General features: G+C 40.7%; 2 protein-coding genes and 1 pseudogene across 2 annotated transcripts in view; 1 reads left to right on the top strand and 2 right to left on the bottom strand.

Annotated features, from left to right (window-relative positions):
- Positions 1-894: 894 nt before the first annotated feature.
- Positions 895-22,053, bottom strand: part of CHRM5 (cholinergic receptor muscarinic 5) — a 79,305-nt gene continuing 58,146 nt past the window's right edge. The window contains exon 2 of the mRNA XM_038405165.2: positions 895-5,401. Within this exon, the coding sequence (XP_038261093.1) occupies positions 3,749-5,329 (1,581 nt within the window). The 5' untranslated portion in view covers positions 5,330-5,401 and the 3' untranslated portion in view covers positions 895-3,748. The remainder of the gene's footprint in view (positions 5,402-22,053) is intronic.
- Positions 11,800-22,053, top strand: part of AVEN (apoptosis and caspase activation inhibitor) — a 172,877-nt gene continuing 162,623 nt past the window's right edge. Inside the window, exon 1 of the mRNA XM_038405166.2 lies at positions 11,800-12,173. Coding sequence (XP_038261094.1) covers positions 11,934-12,173 — 240 coding nt within the window. The 5' untranslated portion in view covers positions 11,800-11,933. The remainder of the gene's footprint in view (positions 12,174-22,053) is intronic.
- LOC119858150 lies at positions 17,064-17,240 on the bottom strand (annotated as a pseudogene).

Consider the following 22,053-nt stretch of genomic DNA (forward strand, 5'->3'; position numbering starts at 1 on the left):
TTGAGATGGAAGTGTTTGGAGCAGGATTCTTTTTTGAAGTACATATTCACATCTGGATCCAGAACCATGTGTCTCATAAATGCACAGCATTCTGATCCAGGTCTCAGTTTGGACCTACCTCTGATTAAAAGAAATGAGAAACAAAAATGACCCCGTGGAAAAATCTTTAAAAAAATTAAGATTGATTGATCTTCTTTCTACAAAATGTTTAAACCAATCTGTAGATTCCTGTAGCACAGGTATGATTCTCTATTGAATCCTATAGGTTGATTTAAAAATTCTAATGAAAAGATAATTCTCTATCAAATTCTATAGGTTAGTTAGAATAATTTCTTTAGATCTCTTTTGGTTTCATCCTTCTTAAATTCAACAGGATTTTTCCACAAAAGAAGGATTTTTGAGCCCAATCTAGGCCCTGTTGTGTCCTGAGTTCCTCCCACAAAAAGGTGAATATATGCCTCTTTTAATTAGATATTCTATGCTAGAATTCTGAACATCTTTCAAGTCTGCATCTTCAAACAGAATGAAATCTACAGAAGAGTCAGGACTACTTTATTTGATACTTTTTAGGGGAAAGGGATTGAGAGTATATGGAAAGAGAGAGGAAACTATGACATTTATTTTGAGTAAGGATTAGATCCTCAAAAATATTCATGTGCAATTGGACTGGGGAACTCTTACTTAGAGATATAGAAGTTTAACCAAAAAAGACCTCTTTACAAGGTCCCTAGTTCATAACCAATTATTAAAATTAATGGTTGTGTAAAGCAGTGGTTCTCAAACTTTTGTATTGGTGACCCCTTTTGCACAGCAAGCATCTGAGTGTGACCCCCCCCTTATAAATTAAAAACACTTTTTTTATAGTTAGCACTATTATAAATGCTGGAAGTGAAGCGGGGTTTGGGGTGGAGGCCAACAGCTTGCAATGTCCCATGTAATAATCTCATGACCCCCTGAGGGGTCAAGTTTGAGAACCCCTGGTGTAAAGAATCATTAAAAGAACAGGAATCCAGATAATGTAAGCTTTTTAGTCTACATTAAGTTTAAAAGGGAGCTTTACAGAACTTGAAAACAAGGTATAATTAACTACTAAATTATGTTTTGTTCAGGTTCATGTTACCATACTACATAACAGGAAAGCATAAACATCCTATATTTCTTTTATATAATTCCAGCTATTTACAACATACCTCGCGGTTTGGTAGTGTAATGTCTCAGAAGCTAGTAGCATAGTTTGAGCACATATTTCATAATTACATTGAACTGACATAGTTGCATCCATCACTGTATAATCTATCTTATACATCTATTCAGCACAGAGTCCATAAACATTTACAAAACACTCTTGTTTAACAGAAGCCCAAAAGGGACAACAAAAATATCCCATTTAACTTCAGAAGTAGAAGCCAATGCTTTACTTTAGCAACAACATTGCAGCTAGCAAGAACTCGTACAGCCTTATACATTTTTCCTTTACTATAGCTTTTGTCACAGATGTGCACATTAATATTGCGTTGAATCAAACACACTATTTATGTGTTTGATCCCATGCAAAATAAAATCAACCCACTATAATAGCCACTCACTATACACAAAAAAAGCTCTGGATGGTGACAGAGGTAAATCAAAAAAAGGGTCTTCATAAAACCCATACTTCCCTTTAATAATCATATGCTAAAGTACCAGAAATAATTTGGACAATACAATATACTTCAAAATCAATCATGTTGAATTCAAAATACATTTTTTCACATATTGCTAGCCTTTCATTGACATATATTTTCCCTCTGAAAATTAGGAATATTAAAAAAATTACTTACACAGTGGTCATTTACATGATTTAATTGGATAGTTATAGAAAAAACATGTCTTTCATGATAACTACCATTAACTAAATTATATGCCAGCTCAACTAAAAACAAACTTCACTGAAAACAATGACAAATTCAGGATAACTAGCACAAAATCTGCTGCATTATCTCTGCACTGTGCAAGTATTTCATGTCACACTGTATTATCATGTTAAGTATATCGTGACATGCAATACAGAGATGGGCCCAAATCAAAACTCTAGCTCCAAATACCCTTGAAGTTTGATAAAGGCTAGATAGATCTGGATCTGAATCCTGTGACTTGGGCTCATCTCTAGTGCAGTATTTGTAATTCCTTACAGGACCTTTATTTTGTCATCTTTTTATAAACACTTAATTATTCTCAGTCTTTTCTTATACCCTCTGATTTCTGTTGCCATTTCCTTTATTTTCTCCTGGGTTTTTTGACACTTGATTTTATTACACTGTAGTGAGCCAGATCATTACCCCACTTCAGCGGCTTTGTGCTGCAAGTGGCCGTAATGACAGTGAATCCATCTATATGAGATCTCCTGTCAAACGAAATCCTCCATGCAGCCCCAAACCACAATGCCACCTTGAACACCCATCCCTCCTTTCAGGAGAGGCATTACTGGGGGATCCTTAGGTCCCAGCAAACCTCAGTTTCTGGAACAGTCCCTTGTGTCCTGCACTAACTTGCACCTGGGCTCAGGGCCTGCACAAGCTGGCCTCAGAATCCAGGAGCCACAAAGATGGTTAACAGCCACCTTTCCCCTAGCCCAGCAGTTTGACCGGCCCAGAAGATCTGGCCAAAGAGAACATATAATTCCAAACAAATTAATTAGGCAATATTTGTAAAGTTCTTTGAAGATCAAAAGTGCTGCATAAGTGCTAAATAATATTAAGCTTAATATAGAAACAATCAGAGGTGAGTCACAAAAAATCTTGTTTTCATCTTCCAGCAATACCAATTTTCTCAGTATTTTTAATAACTTCTTGATATATTGATGACTGCATGACATCAGTTTATATTTTTCCGGTGTTCTGTATATCATTAAACTAAAGGTATATTTTCTGAGGGGGCGTAGTGGAGTTAAAGAAGAGATTCTATTTTGCACCATCACTTTGCACTGGTATAGTGACTTTAAAAAAAACCTTCCAGGTCTATGAAGAAATGACAAATTCAGAAATTTCTGCTAACTACTTGTTTCCAGGTGATACTAACTTGTATGATAACCTTGGTATGGGCATTGGGTTCTTAATATTACACCACTGTAACATTATGTATTACACGACCTATGAGTCCTCCCTCCACCCAGAAAAGTTATCCTACAATAGAACATTTTCTTAGCTTTATACTTGCCCTCAACAGATTGGCCCATTTGGGATCCAAAAGATCCCCCAATGCTTTATTTTGGGCACTACTGTTTTCACTTTTAAATGGTCCTTGTGCCATTTCATCAGGCTACACAAGGGAAGTAGTGCAAGGTCCATTGCTGGGGATGTATAAAACTAGAATAGACAAAACACTAGAAAATACACAGGAAAACAGCCTTGCAACTGCAGGGAGATGGACTGGATGACCTAACAGGTCTATCCATCGCTAATTTCCAGGGGTCTGTGATTCACTCTAGTCATTCTCTGGCTGAAAGGGAGCACCACAGCCCCCTAAGATGTTGACAGTAATGCAGCTCCATTGCGTGACTGCAGACACCCATGGACAATCATAGCAGCTGCTGCTTTCCTCTGGAACCCATGCACAAGACTGTCATTATGCAAAATTTGGCCTTTCTGTGCAGGAATTTTTGTCCCAGACATGTAAAGCAACAACTTTGAAAAGAAAGGACTGCAGCCAAGTTACGATGCATGGACAATGTCACTACATACTTTTTATGTTTGCCTCTCGTATATTTCAATTATAGCAGTTTGGTATTACCCTGCCAGTACAACTTCTCTTCCACTTTTTTCTTTTTCCATTGACAGAAGAGTAGCAGCTTGAAAGTTTTTCTGAAAGTTTTGTTACAGAGAGCATAACAAATAGGGTTAACAGTGCTATTCACATAGCACAGCCAATATCCAAGGTGCCACAGTGTTAGAGGAATGCAGTCTGAGCAAAATGTGGAGACTAATACCATTATATTGTAGGGAGTCCAAGTGATGATAAAAGCTAGAAGAATGGCACTTAAAGTCTGGGCTGCTTTGCGCTCCTTTATAAGGACCATTCTTTTCCTTTTAGTGATTTGGTTACTTAAATTTGGATCCATGCTTTTGATGGAAGGGTCCTTTGATAAAGCAGCAGAACAAGGAGTTATTTTTACTTTTCGGCAACCATTGTTGGTTTCCTGTGTGCCATCAGCCTTAACCACCAAGTGGAATTTATAGGCCACACATTTTGGACTTTTTTGCACTTGGCTTTTGGCTGGAGATAGAAAGTATTTCTGAGTCTCAAAATCATTTTCCATAGGGTGGTCTTTGATAAAAACTTCCTTATTCTCCTCCTCATTAAACTCTTCTTTCTTATCTTTGGCTGGACTCTTATAAGTTAATTGAAAAACTGAATCAGTGGCAGGTTTGTCCTCTTCTTCTGAGGATGCGTAGCTGCTGCAGGTGGTTAGCTGGTCTGCCTTAGACCAATCATTACAAGTATTTGGTGTTTGAGGTACTTTTGCAGTGGCTGAAGTGCTTCGACTGGATGAAGACCATGAAGCCTGACACCTCTCCCTTTTGGCTAAATTTTGTTGCTTGCAACTAAAACAGGACTTCAGAAGAGGTTTCTGGGGTTTTATCATCTCACACTCTGCCACAGACTCAGAGCCTTGAAGTTCAGCAAGGTCTTTGGTACGTTTCTCAGTCTCTTTATAAATGCGGCAATATAAAATAGTCATCACTGACACTGGGATGTAGAAAGCAGCAATTGCAGTGCCGAAGGTGATAATGGGTTCATACAAAAATTGTATGTGGCATTCTTCAGATGGGACAGTTCGTTCTCCCACAAAATACTGCCAGCATAAGATTGGTGGTGCCCACAGAATAAAGGAAATTAACCAAGCTAGACCAATCATAATGCCGGCCCTTTTGGGTGTGCGCTTAGCCCTGTAGGTTAGAGGTCTTGTGATGGAAAAGTATCGATCAAAACTGATAACTAGCAAATTCATTACTGAGGCATTGCTAGCTACATAGTCCAATGCTAGCCACAGATCACATGCCAGACTTCCAAGAGACCAATGGCCTATTAGTATATAAGATGTGTAAAGATTCATAGAAAATATTCCAATGATGAGGTCTGCACAAGCAAGGCTGAGCAAGTAATAATTGTTAACAGTTTTGAGTTGACTGTTGACTTTGAAGGATATCATTACAAGAATGTTTCCCACTATGGTTATTAGGCTTACAATTGCGGTGACAGTGGCAATTGTAATGACTTCCCAAAGGCTATGCCCTTCTAACTGTTTATGGTTAACAGAAGTACTGTTTACAATGGTTGAATTTACATCCATTCTTGTTCTTAGTGTATTATCATCAGGATATTAAGAATGTTTTCTGTACTTGATAATATTTTTTGAAGATACCTGTAAAGAATAAAGGGGAGAGAGAGAGTGCAGCTCATTAAACAGCACAGGACTTTCAACAGACTTATTTAGCACAAAATATCGACATTTTAAGCCACTGTATATTTATATAGAGTGTTAGAAGCAATAAAAATGTTATTTTAATGTTTTAAATAACACAAATTGCTCCAAATGACTGTTTTTGCTGCAAATGAAATATTATAATCAGATTATTTTCATGCTTTCTTTGCATTGTGATTGCTGTTTCCACCATTCTATTCATAAATTAAAGGTGCATTTTAGGGAACTTTGCTGCATTCTGTAGATCCTGAAACAATGCTAAGTGCAGTCAAAGTATTTCATAAAGTATTCAGTCTTGTCACCCCTTATCTCCTGAATATTTTAGTAGGGTACAGGAAATGTTCTTCGATGCACAGATATTTAAAATTTCACAAAACAATGAGACAGGGATTCATAGTGTTCCTTTTTGAATGTAGTGCACTGTGCATCATAATTGCCAACATTTCAAAAACAAATTAGGAAGATTCTGTGAAGAAGCCAGTGTTTGGGGAACCATCAGGAGAACCAAGGGTAAGAGTGAGGTAGGTGAGTTGAGTGTGTCTGGAGGAGGCAGGAGGGGAAGATGCAGTTGGAGGAGCTTGGGGAGACACAAGAGGAGTATTGGTGTTAAAGAGGTTTGGAGGGTGCCCGGGGTTAGATTAAAGAGCTAGATAGAAGAGAGGTTGTGGAGTTGAGGGATTTGGTGAGAGAGAGAGAGAGCAGTCACTAGATTTTGGTAGAGGTGGGAAGAGGGTTAGACTACACATAGAAAGGAGATAGCTAGGTTGGAGGGGAGTCAGGAATAGAGGGCAACTGGTTCTGGTCTGGGTAAGAGAAGACTGAAAGAGGAGTTGCTCTGTAGTAGCAACTTCTCTGCTCATAGTAAACAGTTAGTGGTTCAAGATACTTCACTCCCTGCCTCCTCCTTCCCTCTACTCAAAAGACTAGCAACTCAAGCCAAATATGGGAGTAAGAGTTTTTGAATACTATGGGCTGGAATAGTGGCTGCAGTTTTGTACCATGGTACTGGCTTGTGGGTTCCCAGCCACTTTGCACTCCATCTGCGTATAATTCAAATACTCAGACTTTATACAGGTGGATTTAATCATAACAAATACATAACTTGTACTAGTAGGTTTGGAGCACACTGCGAAAATACACAGCAAACTATTACACATCGCCATGTGTTTTATATTCAACAGCATAATTCTCATCTGAAATACACATTTTCAAAGCAGGGCACAGATGCTGCATACACAGATTCCATGAAATAATAGTCTGTTGTAATGTTGAAATGTCCCTAATATTTGCATTACTTTGAGCAATTTAGCACCAATATTGCCTATTTATATCCTGGGGTGGTGTTAAAGTATATTTTGAAGAGGGGGCAAATAAAAATGTTGTGACCACTATCTTTTTAAAATCTATTTTATACTTTTGAAATAAAACCCCTTGGGTAATATTCATTCATGAAATAACGCTAATTGTAGTTAATGGTGTTGTTCCAGGGATGAATTTGGTTGCTTGTATTTAGGACACTAGTAAAATTGTTTCAGAGTAGCAGCTGTGTTAGTCTGTATCTGCAAAAAGAACAGGAGTACTTGTGGCATCTTAGAGACTAACAAATTTATTAGAGCATAAACATGAACTACAGCCCACTTCATCGGATTGTTTTGAAGTTCTGGTTTTGAACTACAAGGAACCTTCTCACCTTGCACAGTCTACGCAATGGCCATTCATAATTGTAGTGCCTGTGCTCAAGAAGCACTGGGGGCTGCTCCTTTTGTGCATCCCTGAGGGCACATAATGCTGCAAAGTGGGGTGGGGTAGAGGGAGAAGGTGCATCCATAGCCCCAACCTCACTCCGTAAAATGTTAAGTCTGGCATTGTCAGTGTAGTGCTGCTGTACACTGGCCCTCTCAAAGAGGTCTCCCCAAATTGTGCAGTTCCGTGCTGCTGTTTACTTGCACCAGTGGATAAGTGCCATAATTTGGAGCTCTCAAAAATCTCTGCTCTTTGATGGATCATTCAAGCACTTATGAAGATATCACATTTTATTTGTCCTATTAGATGAAATATGACCATATAATTTCCAGAATAAGACAAACAGTAGTTAAGCTTTTAGGGTATATACACACAGGATAATATTACTAATTATTTATTACTGATTGGGGATCTACGGTATGCTTAGCACAGTACAAAATATAGAAGACAACTCCTCTGAAAAGTTAATGTTTTAAAAGACAGCAAAAACAGTTCAGACAGAAATACCAGATAGAAGTAATTCTCAAAGCAAGCATGTTGGTAATATGCTTATATCTATCTATCTATCTACTGGGGGGAGGGGATGGTGAAAGGGAGTCTATAGGCTGGAGGATAGTCAGAATAGAGGGCCACTGATTCTGGTCTGGGTAGGAGAAGGCTGAAGGAGATGTTCTGTAGCAGCCACCTCCTCTCCTCCAGGAACAAAATTAGTGGCTCAAGCCATTTTGCCCCTCTAACTTCTCCTCGTCTTCAGGTAAACAAGCATCAGAATTATGTGGTTCGTTCATTGTTCCTGCAGGATTCTATTGGTGATTCAGACTCTTTTGGTACATACTCTGTTTAGTATCATGTACAATTTATAGCACTCTCCCTCCTGCAGAGTACTCATCAAACTAAGCAAACAATAAAGAGCAAGGTCAGGAGTTAAACAAAGTTTCCCCAATAAGATTATGTTTCATAAAAGAAGTGTGTTTTAAGGAATAATTATGAAGTTTAACAGAAGGCAGCACAAACATTAGAGTGGGAAAAAGATACATTTGGGGCATATCGCAGGTGGCTTGGGGTGAGTTAGATATCAGGGACCTGTTTCTCAGTTTTGGTGGAAGAAACATTTGGGGGCCTACCCGGTCCTTGCAGTAAAATACAGCAGCTTCAGTCCTGCTTTAACTTAAGCCCCATTTACACAAAGACATTGCATCTATTTAACAAAACTGGTTTCTAGATTTATTTAGGTAGGTCAGTGCAATCTTTACAAGGTGGGATATCTGATATATGTAGGAGTTTAGTGTGTTTGTTTTGTCTAATCATAGAATGTCAGGGTTGGAAGGGACCTCAGGAGGTCATCTAGTCCAACCTCTTCTCAAAGCAGGATCTAATCCCCAACTTTTCCTCCCAGTTATGGAGCTTGTACCTGGAGTAAAAGAATTATAGGTCCACTTGCTTATGAACATCTGTGCGCTTCTGTAGCCAGAAGCAGACGTACTCTCTCCTAAACAGTGTGTTGGTTTCGGCTGGGCACACATCTGGGTGGTCCCAACCTTGTGCAGCCTATTCCGGGCACACTTATCCAAGAATGTCAGTCAGATCTAGGGTGCATGAACTCCAACTCTTCTCCATCCAAGCACCCATTGCTTGTCTAGATCTTAGGCACAGGCTAGACAGACAATTTCAGATTCCCATCCTCTGCCTATTTGGTGTTGTCTACAGGAGCTGCTTCTTTCGAACCACTGAATGGCAAGTGGGCTACAATCCCATTAAAGTAATATATTAGTTTGCTGATTCATGATTTATGCTCATCACTACGAATATACAATTAAAAGTGACCTGGTGAAAAAAAGAATGCCCAGGATTTTCAAAAGTGATTAGATAATTCATAGAATCATAGAATATCAGGGTTGGAAGGGACCTCAGGAGGTCATCTAGTCCAACCTCATGCTCAAAGCAGGACCAATCCCCAACTAAATCATCCCAGCCAGAGCTTTGTCAAGCCTGACCTTAAAAACCTCTAAGGAAGAAGAATCCACCACCACCTTCCTAGGTAACCCATTCCAGTGCTTCACCACCCTCCTAGTGAAAAAGTTTTTCCTAACATCCAACCTAAACCTCCCCCACTGCAACTTGAAACCATTATGCCTTGTTCTGTAATGTGGCATGATGTTGTATTGTGAAGGCATCAGTGTAGTTGTGGTGATTTTTGTGGTGTGTGATTGTGTTTTGTGAGGAGCGTGGTGCTGTTAACTATTGTGGATCTTGTTATTTTGTGCAAAGGATCATTGTACTTGTGCTGTGTGGATAGACTGGAGTGGTTGTGCTCTGAGATGTGGCTAGGTATTGTGGGTATGACATTCTGGGCAAAGATGCTGGTACAATTTTTATAGTAGGGGTGCTGAAAGTGGAAACCATGTATTTGGTTGTTACTACTACTTCAAGCCAGGGGGTGCTGCCACACCCCCAGTTCCAGCACCCCTGATTCTGGGATGCAAACCAGACCAGTGAGGGGGCTGTGTCACCCTTGCCCTATAAGTTGGGGTGCCTCAAAAGGCTTTGCTGCTGTTACTCCCAACCTGGGCTTCTCAAAACATTCAAACAGCATGCAGATTACACCCTGAGTGTCTGTGTATAGCCAAGGCCCTGGTCCAGCAACCCAGACCCCAGCAGCATGTCAGCAAACACCAGCCACACTTTGGCAGCCTTGGTTACTACTTGCAGGGTGACCCCCGACACACTCTCAGTCCTGGATTTCCCCCTAAAAACGTGTGTACTGCACTGTCTAGCCATCTCCTGGACAGTCCAAATATATTAGGTCCGTTGCCCCTTTAAGGGGATCAACATACAACAATCTGTTACCTTAAATGAACTTAACCAAACAATTCACAATACCAGATTATTTTAATTAAAGAATAAAAGAACTTTAGTTAATTATAAAGAGATAGTTTCTGAGTAGAAGTAATGAGGCATTACGGTTAGAAACATCACAAGAAAAATAAAAATGAAACACTTTCTAAACTTAACAGACTAGATTTGATTCAAAGTGAAATCCCTTAGCACGTTTCCAGTAACGCTCCTGACCAAACTCTCAGGCCAAGATCGACTCCCAAAATCCAACAGTTGTTTTTTGTCTTTTTAGGTGAAAAGAGAGAGATGGACAGGGAGAGATACAATGGGCTGTTTTACCCCTCACTTTTATAGTTCAGTCACCCTTTGAAATGCATTTTCCAGAAAGTGACCCGTAGATAAAGTTCTTTCCAGCTGAGAGCAAGGAGGCATGAAGTCTGATGGGGTAGAGTTTCATGCTAAGATGCAGATCTGTTTGTTCCTCCCACTCTTCCCTGCCAAAGAATGGCTACTTGATCAGTTTTGATGTCACCTGGCTAGAGGCGTCAACTTCTGAAGTCTTTAAACCATGATTTGAGGACTTCAATAGCTCAGACATAGGTGAGAGGTTTATCGCAGGAGTGGGAGGGTGGGATTCTGTGGCCTGCATTGTGCAGGAGGTCCGACTAGATGATCAGAATGGTCCCTTCTGACCTTAATATCTATGAATCTATGAACTTGTCCTTTGTCTTTGAAAAATTTGAAAAATTTGAAATTTGAAAAATAGATTTATCCACTCCACAGACTTGTCCGATAAACACACTTCAGTCACAATTTCAGCTTATGTTCATAACTTTACATATAATGTTGCTACATACACTTCACCATGATATTACTGACCAGCAAGTTATTAGTTTTCAAATGATACCTTACAAGGCATATTTTGTACATTACAATAGTGCGTAGGGTGTGAATACAGAGGTCTGTTTGGTCACAGTGAGTTTAGTGTATTTGTGGCAATTGTGGCAGCTCACTATGGTTGTTTGTGGTGTGTGAGCATTAATGTGGTTGTGATATGTGTCATGGTTGTGTTGTGTGGAAATCAATGCTGATAGGGGTCTCAATATGTTAGGTCAGGATATTGTGTGTAGTGAAGGTGCTCACTAGGTTGTTGTAGGTGCATAGGGGGCTCATTGTGTTTATGTTGTGTGGGGAGGTTCAGTGTTACGGGGTGTCTGTGTGCAAGAATGGGCCAATGGTGGGGTTTGGTGTGTTGTGTAGCCATTGTGGGGTGTATATGAGAGAGAAGGGCTGTGTGTGCAAGGAACTTGGTGAGTTGTGGTTGTGTTGTTACATGGTTTAGTTGTTATGGGATTTGGTATGCTTAATTGTAAGGGTCTCAGTGTTAAGCTGTGTTAGTGTTCACTGTGGTTGTGTTGTGCTGTGTGGGGCCCCTGTGATTATATTGTGTAGGGGTCACCGTGATTGTGAGGGGCTTGGTGTGGATGTGTTGTGCAGGAATCACTGTGGTTGTGAGGGGCTTAGGGTGGTTGTGCTGGGCTCCGGGTGGTTATTTTGGGCAAGGGGTGTCACTGGTTGCGAGGGGTGGTTGTGTGGTGTTGGACTTCGGGTGATTACGTTGCGTGTGGGTTACTGTGGTTGTGTTGTGCGGTGTTGGGCTCGGGCTGGTTGTGTTGTGTAGGGGTCACTGTGCTTGCGAGGGACTCTGGGTGGCTGGCTGTGCCAGGCGGAGGTCGGCAGGGGTCGCTGTGGTGGGGAGGATTTGAGGGGCCGGGGCGTTGTGCAGTCCCGGTGGGAGCGGACCCGGCGCCCCCTCCTTCGGGCCCGGCCGGTGGTTGTTTCCGGAGGCGGGGACCGGCCGGCTCTCGGCTGCACACGCGGCGGGAAGGAGGCCATGCAGGCGGAGCGCGGCGGCGGCGGAGGCCGGCCGCGGCGGGGAGGCTGCAGGCAGGGCAGGAGGAGGCCCGGCGGCGGGGACAGAGCGGCAGAAGGCGGCGGGGACGGACACAGCCGAGGAGGCGGGGGCCGCGGAAGAGGCGGCGCTCGTGGGCACGGAGGAGGCGGGGGCCGAGGCAGGCGAGACCCTCGGAGCCGGGGGGCAGCGTCTCCCCCCCCTGCTCGCTACCACAGACGGGTAAGAGGGGGCAGAGACCGCGGCCCCGGGAAGGGGCGGCCGCTGCAGCAGGCGCAGGCCCCGCTCGGCCCCTGCCGGCGGCTCGCTTCCCGCCACGCGCCCTCCTCGCTGACTAGACGCCGCTGCGCCCGCAGCTGCAGGCTGGGCTCAGAGGAGCGCCCTGCAGCAGGGGAGGCGCAACCCCCCCCCCCAGCAGGGCTGGGTCTGAAAACGACCCCGCGAGCCGAGCCCGGGGCTGGACTCCCCCTAGCGTGTTTTGTGAGACTCCGGGGAGGGGACCACACTGTGCAGCCCTTGAAGTGCAGATTTGGATTTCGTGGCGTGAATCCATCTCTAGTGTGACGCTGAAAAGTACCGCTTGCGAGGACACGTTTGTTTGGCAGAGTGGGAGGAGCGAGGCACCAACTACCGGCACCGGTGGCGAGCTGCAGAAGCTGAGGCCGCTGGGCCCACCCCGGCATATCACACCCACCGCTTTGACGTAAAGTCTGCTTGTGACGTTGTGCTGTGTTTTTTGGGATCAGTAGTTCAGTATTTCGGATTCTTATACGGTGGTTCTTCCTCATGCCCTCTGGTTATTCTCCCAGTTAAATTGTGAGTGAGCCCCTGACTATAGTAGTGGTCTGGCACCATGGCGAGCCAGGTGTAGATAGAGCAGCTGCTTCTGCCACGTTTCTGTTTACACTCTGAGCCCTTAGATGATGTGGTGATTTTAAAATGTCGGTGTCAGCTGGTGCATCAGCTATGTTCTGGCTCCCACCATTTCTTATGCTGGTATATGGCCTGAACCCCAATCCTGCAATGTAATGCACAAATGGATCCTGGTGCAGAATCAGGGCCTTAAAGTATAAAATGAAACTGTTTGGTTGGTGTCGTGTTATAAAATGTATTCACGAGTAATGTCATTTGTATACAATATAAACTTCCATGGTGATACATACATAAAAATGACTGGACTCTCTATTTTGAATGTTAAGTTTTGTTTTCAATCTCGGGGCACTCTGCAGGATCTGCAATAATTGAGAAAACCAATAGCTTTGGCTTACTTTGTGCTGGATCCTGCAAGAGTACGTCCTATTTCATGTTGCCTGTAAAGTCCTAAAGGGTTTTGACATCTACTGCAGAGAATATAACAAAGATAACTGCCCCATGTTAGGCCTTGTCTACAGGAGAAAGAACTTGCAAACTTTATTTAATTCAGTTGAAGCTATTTTTGTGGGGCCGGGGGGGGGGAGGCAGCAGGCAGGCATGTGAGCCCATGCATGTGTGTGGCCTTTAAATAACAACAGTTTCAACCTTTGTATAATTTTTTTTATCTGGATATTTTTGTATATATTCCAGTATTGTTGATTATTTACAGACAGTTTTTCTAACTTTAAAGGGAAACAGTCAACCTAAAATCACATTTCTGTATGAATTTTTTAACCTGATATTTTTGGAAGTAGCCCCCAAAGGTTTACTATAACTAAGAGAACAGTGGTTTTTTTTTTTTTTTTTTTTTTTAGTTCTCGATTTTCTCAGTTTGTTTACTTTGTGCATTTGACAATACTTTCACTATTTTATTGATAGTTATACTTTGTATCAAGTACACATGTAACACACCTTATTTTTGCTCACAAAAGTACTCCCAATGGTGTATGTGTGTGTGAGGTTGGATTAGACTTACTTCCAGCAAGACTAACCACTGTCAGTATCCTCTGTTATTCTGTTACATCAGTGCCAGTGGGACTGAGATGGATTGCGTGATAGCACCAATAGTGCACACAGTGCTCCCAGAACTATCCTATAATTTCCCTGCCTATGTGCTTGGAACTGTTGGATAGGTACCCCGAAGGCGTGGCAGCTCCCATTTGGGTACTTTGAAGACCTCGAACCATGCCACCCCATTCTTTCAACCAGCTCCTGTAGCTCCCTGGGACCTGTGGGGAGGGAAGACCTTGGCTTGCTGGCTCTTAGTTGGCTAGAATCCACAGAAGTACTAAGAATATCTGCCTCCTCCACTCCCTTCTGCTCCTACCAGGTCACTCTAGATGCTCCTTGGGACCCATGGAGGAGCCCAGGGGAAGGAAGACTGTACTCTCCATCTCAACCAACCTGGTCATGGTCAGGCATTTTGGGAGAGCTTTCCTGTTTGGATTAGAAACATTTTAATGTGGTAGATTTTGAAACTGAACTAGATGTTTCTTAAAAATAATTTCAGACTTGTATTCTTACACAAAGTTTAAAAACACATTGCAAAGTCAGAATATAAATCCTTTGCTTAGAAAACTATTGAGGGTAAACTATTTTAATCCCTTCTCGCTGTTGGCATTTCAGCCTCTAATATGGAAGTCTCTGTTGTATTATGCTTGCAATTATGGTAAACCTAGGTGAGATCTATTAAGATTATGTCAAATTAAATTAAAGTCAGATTTTTGGTCTGCTCAGCCTACTTCCATGCAGATGAGAGATGAAATGCAAATAAAATTACAGGAAAACAGAGACCAGCAATTCAGTAAACCTATAATAGAGTACACTTTTATGAACAAAATAGTTTCATATGTTGAGAAACATGTACTGATGTCACATCATTAGTATGTTCATCTTAAGTTTCCTGAGTGTCCCTGTGTGGACATGGCTTTTTTGCACAAAGGCACTCTTTGTGCAGAATGAGTGTCTACAAGGAGAACTTTTGTGGAATAGCTGATTCTGGGCTATTTCCCCATGTAAGCATGTCCTTAAACTGTAATGTAAATCTCTAACGCTGTTTTGTAATAATGTTTTCCTGTCTGCAATGCAAACAAAAACCATGTTAAAACACTGATGCCCCATACTGTGTCAGTCACTGATTAAAAGAAAAGGAGTACTTGTGGCACCTTAGAGACTAACAAATGTATTTGAGCATAAGCTTTTGTGTTCTACAGCTCACTTCATCGGATGCATCGTTGATTAGGCATGGTTAGTCTCAGGGCTTGTCTACGTTCAGGAAATTTAAGACAAATTAATATATGGTGTGAAGTTAATGCACATAAAGCACATTAAATCTCTTTATGGATGCTCTAATTCAGAAGTAAAGTGGCCTAAGGGCTTGTTTACACTTGAAAGTTGGGCCTTGTCTACACTGCCACTTTACATCACTGCCACTTTCTTGCTCAGGGGTGTGAAAAAACACCCCCTGAGTGCTGCAAGTTTCAGCGCTGTAAAGTGGCAGTATACAGTGCACCAGTGCTGGTAGCCACACTCCCAGCGCTGGTAGCTACTCCCCTTGTGGGGGTGGTTCTTTCCCAGCGCATAGCTGTGACTACACAGCTATGTTAAAGTGCTGCCACATACCCTTATTCTGGAATAAGTATCTACACATGGAATTATTCAGGATTAGGGTCTTTTTTTTTTTTTTTTTTTTTAAAGACAAATCCTTAGTTTGCTGTGGTTTAATCCTCCAGGATTAATATACAGCAAACTAAAGCCACTTTACGTCTGAATGAGAGCATCCATGCAGGGTTTTAATGCACTTTAATTTATGTGTCATAAGATGAATTAACGAGCTGTAAAGTTAACTTTCCTGAATGGACCTGTGTAGAGAAACCCTCAGGGTATGTTTTTCACAGAGACCATAGACAAATTTATATAGCCCCCTATTGTAGACGCAACCTACATCAACAGAAGGAGTTTTTCTGTGGGTGTAGGAACACCACCTCCACAAACAATGCTACCTATATCAACAGAAGCATTTTTCTGTCAGCATAGCAGTGTCTATACTATGGTTTTTGTTGGAATAGCTATGTCAGTGAGTGGGGTAGCTTTTTCACAAACACAGCTATGCCAACATAACTTTTAAATGTAGATCAAGTCTCAGTGTAGGTTGACCCACAACAAATGTTTTGTCTTAGCTACTAGTAAATCTCAGTACCCAAAGCAACTGAGGCTTTGTCTAGACTTAAAGTTTAAATCAATAGCTACATTGGTCAGGGGTGTGAAAAATCCACAAGCCTGACCCATGTAGCTGTGCCAACTTAACACCAAGCGTAGATGCAGTTAAACTGGCGGAAGAATGCTTCCATCACTCTAGCTACTGTTGTTGGGGGAGGTGGTGTTCCTACACTGATGGAAAAACCCCTTCCATTGGTGTATGCTGCATTCATACTAGAGGGTTATGCCAACATAGCTAGATTGACATAGCCGTGCTGGTATAGTCTCCTATGGGTAGACCTGACGTTAGAATGGAAACATTTAACTTTTGAGATCTGAAGTTCAGGATTCTGCTTTTCATTTGGAAACTTTGATGGTATCAGAGGGATCAGAGAAGCGTGTTTTTTGTCCAGGCTTGCAAGAGAAACTTGCAATTTGAACTCTAGGATAGTAAAGGAGAAAATAACGTTAAAATATTTAGTTTTAAAATACAAATGTATTTTATTAATTTTATGTCTACATATATTTTGTGTTACTGATTTACATCTCAAAAAAAAAAAAAAAAACCACACAAAACTGTTTAAGTGTTTTGGTCTGTTTTTTCTTTTCTTTTTTTTTAAATCTGATTTATGTATTACCAGTGCACCTCTCTGAAGTATCTGGACCTTTATTATGGAATTGCCATAATTGCTGTGTCATTCTTTCAGAAAATAAGCCTAGAATCAGTCAGGTTAGAATACCATGAGGAACAGTGTGACTAATGTCTGAGATTCTTCCTTGGAAAGGGGGGGAAAAAGGTGTTATCTTTGACCAGGATGCACTTTGTTTTAATTGGCCTGAAGACTGAATGTTCCCAGTCCTCCACCACAACATGATATATGGGAGAGACAGGCTCTGGGGCAGTTGGTTTGCCAAATGTCATATTTCATTCATATTTTCATTCAGGTGTGGGTCATATTGGATAATTCTGTGGTTTTTTTTTTTTTTTTTTTTTTTTGTTTTGTTTTGTGCACCGTTCCTGGAGGTACTGCAATACCAGGTCGATGCGTGGAGTGGATGGAGCAAGCTCCTATTCCATCTCCCTGTTCCAAAAATCCATTTAATATGTAGTCCTCAGATAGAGGACATATGTTGCTTGCTCTATTAAACCATCTAATTTATGTTAAAAATAAATGGAACACATTTTCAGTTACTTTTTTTCTTTCTGTTTGTAAATTAGAAATTATAGTACATCAAGTACTAATTTTTCAATCAACCTGCAAAATGTTTGTCTCCATTTTTATCCTGTATAACTCCTTTATCTTAATATTCTAGACAGTTTTGTATTTTATTCCATGTTCTATCATGAAGTTTTTCTACTTTTATCTTTAAGTCATAGTCTGTGTGTACAGAAAAAAAGTATATAATTTATTCAGAGTTTTAGAAAGGATTTAAAGTTTCCTTTTGATGATTATCTTGACTGGATGCTCCTCAGGCAGCATCAAAAAGCTTTAGGCAATTAACTTGCCTTCTAATTCTATATTTTTTTTGTCATTACATTTGTGACAGAATGTAGTGTGCTCTCTATCTGCCATATCTTTTTCTCAATGCTGAGTGACATATCAGACAAGTTATGTGAAGCCTGCTGCTTCAGTGTAGCTGGAAGTTCCCGGTCTGTTCTGACTTTCCTTTTCTGACAGCTAGGGAGAGGTCAGAGAGCGTTTTTTATGTTCTGAGTGGTGGAAGCTGAATAGATAGATCTGTTGCTTGCTTCCTTACTCCCTTAGCCTCTTGATGGCATCAAATTCACTTCAGTCTCAAACTGGAACTTGGTTATCTCTGTGTAATTTTATTTAAAGATATAACGCTGGTCTAAATTAATATCTAATGTTGTTAGCCTCGGGTAAATTCTGTCTAGTTAGTAAAACTTGACTCGAACCTTTTGTAGTTTGATCAATGCTTTTGCTTCACTAACCTTGCAGTCATTGTAAATAGGAGGTGGAGAGTGGCATATGGGATATTTTACTCTTAGAGTCTTTGTAATAGGACTGCTCACAAATAGGACTGCAGAATTGGGCCCGTATTAAGCGATGCTTCTATTCATGTATGTATATTTTATATTCCCGTTAAGAGTTTTTGCTGAAGTCAGTGGAAGTTGTGCTTGAGTAAGAAATATTGACTAGTTCCCTTCAATATTAATTAAAGAATTTATAAATCATAAAATCCATTTTTATATTTCTGTCTGCAGCATTGCAACTAATCAGAATACTACTCTGTCACAGTTAGAGGGCTAACTGCACCTTTGTTCCTGTGCTAGGCATCTTTGAGTGCACTCCATCAGGTGTCAGGCCTTGTGCCCTTACATTGGGCCATTGGCTACAGATGAGCTTGGTAAGCAATTCTTCTAGCTTTGGCACCTAGGGTTCTTTCCTTTGGGAGCCTATGACTAGCAAAGTTTTGTTTAATGTTAACAACTGGAACAAAGCATTTAGAGATAAAGGATTTTAAAACAGCAGTCTACACACATCTGTCTTACCTATATACTTAACGTCAGGGGATGCTAATCTAGGCAGGTGTAAATTCTTACCTCTGTCAGTCTGAATGGCTCCTCCAAAACAGCCTCCCTCCAGAAAGAGAATCTCTCTTTATCCAGCCAGAGATGTCTTGTCCTTGTCTGTTCCGTTTTTTTTTTTTTTTCTCCTGCTCGTCCACACCAATTTGGTAGGATGCATAGGAAGTTGATCCAGTCTCCTCAGAGTGAATGGCTCTGCCATTGTCCTGTACCAGCCCTCAAACATTTATCATGGGTGCTTATCTTAAACCATTGTTTTTCTATTCTGCTTATTTTCCAAACAACCCTTAACCCAATCTAGTCATACAGTGAACATCCCAGTAACCATGTTAACATACAATATTAATAATTTATTACAGAACTGCTGTAAGTCCATCACATAGTAACTTTTCCTACTTGGATTAGAAAAAGACATTTCCCCTTCTTTTTTTTCATCTTTGGTTCTGTCTTTGCACTTCTTCTATCTTGCTTTTGCTGTTCTGAACAGTTTTGTGTCTCTGTTTCTCCCAGGGTGTGTCTGGTAGTTTCTTTAATTTTATAAGCAAGTACGCTTAGAGGTCATCCTGAAATTCTGTGAACTTTTAAAGGTGTCTTCATTTAAGTTGCATATATTTTTAACTCTAAAAGCGGGAAAATTATTTTAAAGGATTTTAGATAAACCATTAACACTCTTCAGTTTATATTATAAAGGGGGGCATTATTTGGAAGAAACTGTACATTGATAATGGTTTTAAGTATTTAAGAACTTCATTCCAAGACTTCTTACAAAACTTAACAGCACATTTCATTAGAAAAAATAAGTATAAGTTGAGAGAGAACAGAATTAAAGGTCAGAGAATTTGCCATTATACCATTTTTCTGTACTACTCAGCTTAAAATACAGCATTCTGTCTGCCAAGGAAACGGCATTAATCATGAACAGCAGGTGGGGTAAGTAGTCTAACCTTTCTGTTTTATGCTGATCATATCCAGTATTTGTGTGCATGACTGCCTTAGTTATTCAGAAATGGGTGATTAGTTGACCATTTAAAAAAAAAATAGTGTACAGGTAAGAGCTTCAAAACATAAAAACAATGTGGGAATATATTTCTCATCTCATTTTGTGGTGTTTTCCATAATGTGCAAGAAACTAAAATGTGAATGTTCATCTTCAGTTGGATTCTTAGGGACTGTAGCTGCAATCCTTACCACAGGAAAAACTCAGTAGGAATATTACCTGTACCAAGACCAGGGAAATCTTGCCTTATTCACGTGTAGTCATCCCCAGTGAAGTCCATGGAACTATTCATGTAAGCCAAATGGGATTTTGTGAATAGTCAAACAGAAAACTAACTTTTGTAAAATGTTTGCAAAAGTTATACGTTCTGGTGGTTCAGAAATCTTTATCCCAGAATATTCTAATTGGGCTAAAAATCAGTCTTATTTTTCATCATGGGAATTTTAAGTGGGTTCATAGTTCTGTGGAAATGGACTGCTAATGTGAGATTGCTTCCGTTTCCTATTTCCTCACAAAAGTGAGTGAGTGAGTGATTGGAACAGTATTATTGCTTTTCAGCTCACATAATCTGATTATATTGTTCTTTAGTAGTCCTCAAAAGGTTTTCATTGAATTTTAAAAGAGAAACTTTGTGGTAAGCGATTCATTGTTGATTTAGGACCCCATGACAAATGCTGGAATGAATATTTCTGACTGTTTTTAAAAACAGCAAAGTAATTCATGCCTGCATAAATCTGTTTTTTGGAATGAGGGGCTTCCAGTTTTTCCCTTCCACTTTTATGTACGGTATTCCTTTGCATTTGTATGTGCATCTGTCATTTTATTTATTGCTTTAAAAATGCCACGTGATATAAGAATGAGGCTTCAGTGTTTCTGTTGGTAGACCTCAATAACAGAACCTTGCCAGTGAAATTGGTAAATTCAGTGGAGTGTGTGAGAACCTTGCCTCAAGGTTACTGCAATTCTGCTTCTATTCCTGCCTTTCCCCAGAGGATAGCTATAGAAAGATTCTCTTTAACCCTGGGGTGGCCAGACTTTTTTGATTTGTAGGATTGCACAGGGATGAGAGATTGAGATTCTGGGTCACAACTGTCCCTGGGCTATGTCTCTTATGTTGCCAACATTGCTTTAAGCTTATTCTTATTGCCTGAATGTTGTAGCTTTGCCTTTATTCTCTTTTGGGGATGTATCACTCAGTTACTTCTGCTTTGTGTTCTTCAACTTATTCCTGTGCCTATTAAATCATAGCAACAATGGGAACTCATCAAAGTAACTGAAAACGAAGTTTCAGAGTAGCAGCGGAGACAGGCCAGTCCTTGCTTACAGACAGCCCCCCAACCTGAAGCAAATACTCACCAGCAACCATACACCACACAACAGAACCACTAACCCAGGAACCTATCCTTGCAACAAAGCCTTTTACTAACTGTGTTCACATATCTATTCAGGGGACACCATCATAGGGCCTAATCACATCAGCCACACTATCAGAGGCTCGTTCACCTGCACATCTACCAATGTGATATATGCCAGCAATGCCTCTCTGCCATGTACGTTGGCCAAACTGGACAGTCTCTACGTAAAAGAATAAATGGACACAAATCAGATGTCAAGAATTATAACATTCAAAAACCAGATGGAGAACACTTCAATCTCTTTGGTCAATCGATTACAGACCTAAAAGTGGCGATTCTTCAACAAAAAAACTTCAAAAACAGACTCCAACGAGAGACTGCTGAATTGGAATTAATTTGCAAACTGGATACAATTAACTTAGGCTTGAATAGAGACTGGGAATGGATGAGTCATTACACAAAGTAAAACTATTTCCCCATGGTATTTCTCCCTCCCACCCCACCCCCCACTGTTCCTCTGATATTCTTGTTAACTGCTGGAAATGGCCCACATTGATTATCACTACAAAAGGTTTCCCCCGCCCCCTGCTCTCCTGCTGGTAATAGCTCACCTTACCTGATCACTTTTGTTACAGTGTGTATGGTAACACGCATTGTTTCATGTTCTCTGTGTATATAAATCTCCCCACTGTATTTTCCACTGAATGCATCCGATGAAGTGAGCTGTAGGTCACGAAAGCTTATGCTCAAATAAATTTGTTAGTCTCTAAGGTGCTACAAGTCCTCCTTTTCTTTTTTTGAAAATGAAGTGATATTATACTCCCTTTCTCTTTCTCCTTCAGAGCAATCTTTAGCAAGAGTGCAAAAAAATAAATGGCCCCTAAGAGATGGATTAAAAATGAATACATAGAAGTACAATTGTTAGAACTGTGGTCCATAAAGAAAGTTTACAGCTTGGGGCTCTGATCCTCAAATGGATGTATGTGGGCAGCATCTTACAAATGAGCGATGCCCTGTAGACTTCTTCTTTGTACGAACACTCTCTCTTTATAATCATTCGGAGTCAGTTTCAGGATCAGGGCCTAATTG

The sequence above is a fragment of the Dermochelys coriacea genome, chromosome 6 (genome assembly GCF_009764565.3).
Source record: "Dermochelys coriacea isolate rDerCor1 chromosome 6, rDerCor1.pri.v4, whole genome shotgun sequence".
Lineage (NCBI taxonomy): Eukaryota > Metazoa > Chordata > Testudines > Dermochelyidae > Dermochelys > Dermochelys coriacea.